The 6,033-nt window shown below is 52.4% G+C and overlaps 1 protein-coding gene across 1 annotated transcript in view; it reads right to left on the bottom strand.

Annotated features, from left to right (window-relative positions):
* Nucleotides 1-4,731: 4,731 nt before the first annotated feature.
* Tssk2 (testis specific serine kinase 2) overlaps nucleotides 4,732-6,033 on the bottom strand; it is a 14,739-nt gene continuing 13,437 nt past the window's right edge. The window contains exon 2 of the mRNA XM_023711644.1: nucleotides 4,732-4,908. Within this exon, the coding sequence (XP_023567412.1) occupies nucleotides 4,784-4,908 (125 nt within the window). The 3' untranslated portion in view covers nucleotides 4,732-4,783. The remainder of the gene's footprint in view (nucleotides 4,909-6,033) is intronic.

The following is a 6,033-nucleotide window of genomic DNA, read 5'->3' as shown; positions in this document are numbered from 1 at the left end:
AGCCCCAGACACTTGGGCAGGGAACCCTGCACACCTGAGAGCCTCCACCGGATAGCCCAGGGGCAGGGTGGCACAGGTCCCTGCCCCAATCTGGTTTGGCACTGTGGTGAGGGACACAGTAGCCTCCTCCTTTCCTGGAAGTGTATGGTGGTACGTGTGTCCTTGGATTTCTGGTTCTTATGCCAGCCCGGCAGAGAACAAGATATAGGGAGGCTTTACCTGTGTCTGGAAAACAGGGCAGCCCTGAAAGGTCACATGGGACTGCCTCCTGGGAGCACAGTCTAAAGCAGAGAAGCACCCCAGCCCGCAGATCACCCAGGCCATCCTTGCCCGCCATGCCGCTAGCCTTCCAGAAACACAGATCGGGTTCCCAGAAAGACAGGGGTGGCAGCGAACACCCCACCACACCCACCCCTGCACTGCTGCCAATCTGCCTGGTACCCACCTGAGCCCTCATTCAGAGTTCTTGGTCTGAGTGGCCCTCTAGGGTTAGGGTGCCATTTCTGAGGTGCTTGGGAATGTGACAACTTCTAAGCATCTCTTAGTATGGAAGTCCTGGTGTCCATTTGTCACCCATCAGAGACACCTTGTGCAACAGAGTGCCGCCCAGATAAGTGAGCCAGGGGTGCAGGGTTATAGGGGAGCTTGTTTCTATGTGGGGACTGTGCTGGTAGGAGGCTTAAAAAGAAAGTGATGTAGGATCCCCAGGTTCTCAAGTTTAGCAGCGGTCCGGCAGGTTCCTAAGAAGGACCTGACATGCTAGGCGGCCACGTGCTGCAGGTATATATACATGGCCATGCCTCTGGCCAAGAAAACCAAGAAGGCTGCCTAGCATATGAGGTCCTTGAAGAGTGTCTCAATTACTTTCCTCATAGCTTAGATACTATACCGGACATTCACAACTTCAGGGAGAGTTTGGCTCACAGTTTAGAGGTTTCAGTCCATGGGTGGCTAAATCCAAAGTAAGATGGCAATGCACAGAAGCGTGGTAGAGGATGCCACTCACAGCATGGCATCCAGGAAGCAGCGAGTGTGAAGTAGAGCTGGAGAGGGAGACAAACCCTTGAGGCTTTGTCCCCACTGACGTGCCTCTTAACAGCAAGTCAATTCCCCTACAGTCCAATCACCTTCCAAAAGTCCTGCCTATGACTGCATGAGACTTCAGGGGGACATCTAGGTATAAAGCATAAAGGAGGGCCTCAGAGGCCAGACACCAGAGACTTTCCTTTGGGAGTAAGATGTAGAATGACTGCAGAAGTGAGAGGCAATAGGAAGGACAGAGGGTTGTGTGGGCAGGAGCGCTGGAAGGGCAATTCTAGGGTGTGCCTGGACTCCATTTCTCCCAGAGGTTTTGGGGTCGAGATCTTTTCAGGGTGGAGGCACAGCTTGTGGGGGAAGAAATGAGTTGAAATGCTCTTGTTTTGTGTATGTTAAACCCTAGGCTCTCACAAGGATGTCCAGAGCTAGATGAAGAGAAAGGGGCCACCATGGCAAGGTGAGGACTGGATGGGACATGGCACGTGTGGTGGTGGTGGTGGGCAGTGGGTAATGGCAAAGGGAGGCCACACCCACTGCAGGACACCAGAAGCTCACAGGATGCAGACATGCTTCGTGAAGATGCCTAAACTACATGGTTGTCCAGCTTTTCAGCTCCAGCAGGGATGTCGCCCCTTGAGACAGGCTGGGGCTGCAGGGGAATGGGAAGTAGTCAAGGCCACACAGGAGATTATGGGACATGCTGGGCCATCAGTGGAGCTCTCACTTTACTGGGCTGCAGAATGACTGGCCACAGAGTGGAGTGATGCAGGCACTGTTGAGAACTGGCTAGACAGTTCATGTCAGTTGGCCACTCCTGTCCTGCAGGCAATTCTTGGAGAGGGTGTAGTCATGTAGCTTGATGCTGATGTCCTTGTCAAAAAGGACATTCTTGCACTTTATGTCTCTATGGACAACATCTAAGTTATGGTGATATCTGACAGTGAGGAGAGCTGGTGGAAGCTCTTTTGAGCATCATTCTCTTGAGAGAGTTCATGGTGGTGCCCCTACCCAGAGCTCTTGTCTGATACAGACCTGGGTGTTTGATGTCTCAAAGATCTCGTCAGTCTTGATGATGGAGCTGAGCTTTTACATGGCTAGGATCGCAGTTACCTGGAGAAGGAATCTCTCCAGGGGCTTTCTTGCAGTTGATGATCATAACTGTCACATTGGACTTTCAGTGCCTAGAATGTGCTGCTCTGACTTTTGTGTAAACCCCTCTCCCAAATTTACTGCCATGATATGGCCTCCTTGCTTGAGGATGGCAGTATCACCCATGGTGCTAGGAGTGCCCAGTGCCTCTGAGGCTGCCTTCTGCATCTCTGTGGGACATGGGCCATCAGCGACCTCAGTTACACTGTGGACAGACAACCTCTGGGCTGGCTGGGTCTGCTGTCCTTGTTTCCTAAGAGGCGAAGACCTGGATGGAAGAACAGTGAGTATTGTTCCCTGGGTGGCTTTAGTGGGTAAAGTCACAAAGGAGTGCTCCAGGGAATGTGAATGGTATGGAAAGGACCATCTCAAAGGACATAGGACCATGGGTTGAGGGAAAGAAATAGACTGTAGTGACCCCACCGGCAGGGAGTTTGTTCCTAATCTCTTTTCTCTCCATTCAGCTCTTGATACTGTCCATGTGGGGAGCCTGCCAAGGCTGAGAAGGGTGTGGGTGGGTCAGAAGAGGCCAAGACTCCCAGTGCAGCCATCACTGTAGCTTGGGAAGCCAGAACTCTGCCCTCCTGATGCATGGATTGGCTGGGCTTTTCATCTCCCTGCACTTCTCTCTCCCCATCTGAACATTTCCTGGCCTGCTTCTCTTACAGTGGCTCTGTGAGGGGAGAAATGGCAGGAATTCTGCTCCTACCTAAAAGTTTCTCCCAAAGCACCTTCGAGACCATAGGTCGACTGCACTCCCACGGCAGAGTGGGGCCTGGGACCAAAGGCTGGGTCCAGATCCCATGCTGAGCATTAGCCTCTGCTTCGAGGAATGCTCCACAAGACCACACAATCAGCCAGGGCAAAACCGAACAGGGACCTTTTTTTCTTGATGGCAGTCGTTAGTTGGTGGTGACAAGCCCTTGGTGCAGCACCTTCTCTAGGCCACATCTCGGGGGAGCAGGAGCACCTGAAGTTCTGGCTTAAACTTGGGTTTGAACTTGACTGTATCTGTCTGTACAGTGAACTGTTCTGTCACACCTGAAGCACAAAACACTTTAGTTTGCACTGTTGAACACGGTATCAGACCTGAGCCTGTACATGTGAAGACCCTCGAAGTCTTAAGGTCCCGTTTAATGTTCTGGGTTTCCCATGGCCCCACTCTGCACCTCCCACAAGCCCCGCCCCTTTCAGTAGCCTTTTTGGAGACCCTGTGGAACCTGTCGCTCAGGCCTCGCCCCTGACCCCCTGCTTAGCCAATGGCACGCCTCATTGTGCATAGCCCCGCCCCCTCCGTTGGGCCCACCCCTCAGTCCTAGCCCTGGCTTTGAGGGCCTTAAGCTCCGCCCATTTTGGACCCAGAATCTTAGACTCCACTTACTGCACTGGCCGTAGGCAAGGCACGCAGGCTCGGAGCTTTGTTCTGGTCCGTGGTCCTGCTCAGCGGCGGTGCATCCTTTTCCCTGACCCGCTGGAGCCTCTCTGTTAGTCCGACCCAGAGGTTCTCAACCCGTCTCGGTCAGTTCTCCTCCCTGACCCACCCTAGAATGTTGAATGGAGGATAAATGCAACCGAGGCGGACTGCCCACGCTGTGCTCAGGATTTCTGTGGCGGCGGGGTCTGGCCGGGGCAGGGCGCTTTCTCCTGTTGCACCCGTGACTCGAGGCAGGGCTGACCTGGCTGCGGAGCTGATAGTGGGTGCCTCGAGGCACTGGACAGCAGTGTCACTGAGGGGCTGCCCTGTAGAGGTCTTTAGTTAAGAGCCTGATCCAGAGGAGGTAGTAGGAGTCCGCAAAGCACCCTGTGCAGGTGTGGTGGTGCTGACCACAGGAGTGTCCCAACTATGTGATGCAATTACATGCAATTATCAGCGGTAGGTAATCAACCAGCACAACCAGCTGGCCCTTTCTACAGCTGGCCCTTTCTACCTACTTTGGTTGCCCCTTAATTGCACCAAGAACATGTAGTAGAATCAGGATTGATTAGGGCCGGCCAAATAGCTCAGCGGATTAATGCGCCGGCTCAGGAAGATGCAGCAGCGAGGAGGGTTTGATCCTCCGGCCTGCAGTGCAGGCCCAACCCCCCCCCCCCCCCCGCACACTGAGCCAGTAATTGAGACTGGGGGTAGTGGTGCGCGCCTGTAATCCCAGTTTTTGGGAGGCTGTAAACAGGGGAATCACTACGAGTCCATACTAGTAGTGAGACCCTGAACACCCTGTAGACCATTCTCTAAAATACAAAAAAAAAAAAAGAAAGCAGGATTGATTTATTCATTAGGTATGAGAGACCCAGTGCCAAAGGCTCACTGTACTTTTAGGGTCTGTTTTACAAATAAACTGTTACATAAAAATGTCTTCATATACACACATTAATATATTTAATGTATTTGTAATAATGTATTTATACCAATGCAGTGGAAAGCATGTTTCTCATTTTATTGCAATGGAAGAAGGCTCCTGTAAGGGCAGAAGTGCCCAGGGTCATCTGTGGGCAATAGCAAGGCTTCATGTGGGCGCTCGTAGGTGTGCACCCACCTCTGGCGTTCTGGCCAGGCTCCCAACCTGGACACACTGCTGCTCTTAGCTCTGCACCTTTGTCATTTGCATGGAATATCTGCCTCATCCTTAATGTCTGGCTCCATGGGCTCCCTGAGTACAGCTTGCTGCTTGCTGCTTCTTCTGGCTGCTCTTGACACGTGGAGGAGACTGGTTGTGGAGTGGCCTTGGTAGGAACAGAAACCAAGAAAAGGGTCACCCTTGGAGGGAGCTCACATAAACCCTTATGGGTGACAGCCCAGAGGTTTGTAAGATTTCATGGTTAAATTCTTTTTAAACTTACATATACCTGTAGAGAGGTGAAACATCCTGTTATAGTTCCTGGGCCCCAATTTTTCAGACAAGACCCCTAAGGCTCAGAGATAAGGCCTGTCTTTCTTGGGGTGCCTCTGGTTCCAGATCCCACATCTTCCTGGATCACAGAGGTCACTGATGTCCCTAACTTCTTTGCCCCTGCCAGTGTTTGCCTATGCTGCCAGCTGTCCAATGCAGTTTGGAAGGTATGAGTGAGTACTCATAGCCTGCCCATTACTGTGGGGTTTGAATGAGGAGAACCCAGCATCCTTGTAGGAGGGCTCCACATGGAAGCAGAGGCTGGAGCAATCAGTACAGTCCTGTGTTGAGTGCTCGCGTGTGTGGGAGCCCAGGGGCTGGCAGCAGAGCTGGCCATCCACACCTGTGAGCAGGGAGGTGCAGACTCATGCTAGGGTCTGAGCAGGGCATAGGGTGGGGTGTCTCAGCTCAAGGGAACAAAGTTATCCTTTTAATTCCTTGGCTTTCCAGACCAGAATTTAGCAGCAGCCCTGGTAGGCTCTCTTGATTTGGTCCACAAAATCTATGGGCCTCCAGCAGGCCCTCTGACTTTGGTTGGGCAGCAAGGGCATGTTTCCCTCGGGGTTACGTGTTTGCCTTGTGTGCTTGCGTATGTGACTTTCTGAGAGTTCCAGGCAGGCTGTACTTGCCAGAGCAAGAGCCCACTCTGTGGTCTTGTTCTATATACTTTCTGTCCAAGTCCTGGCTTTGAGCCACACTTATGCATGTGGAGGGCACTAGCTAGAAGCATTGTATAGTGTCAGACTTGATGTTTTTTTTTGGGGGGGGGGCGTCAAGCTTTCTTTCTTTTCTTTCTGTATTTTAGGGAAAGGTTGACAGGGTATTCAGGGTCTCACAACTAGATCAGACTCAGTGATTCTACTGTTTACAGCCTCCCAAGTGCTGGGATTACAGGCATGCACCACCACACCCAGTCTCAAGAGTACCCCAGGGGTGGGGCCAGCATGGCAGGCCCAGG

The sequence above is a fragment of the Octodon degus genome, unplaced genomic scaffold, assembly GCF_000260255.1.
Source record: "Octodon degus isolate 3935 unplaced genomic scaffold, OctDeg1.0 scaffold00021, whole genome shotgun sequence".
Lineage (NCBI taxonomy): Eukaryota > Metazoa > Chordata > Mammalia > Rodentia > Octodontidae > Octodon > Octodon degus.
This window is presented reverse-complemented; position numbering and strand designations above follow the sequence as displayed.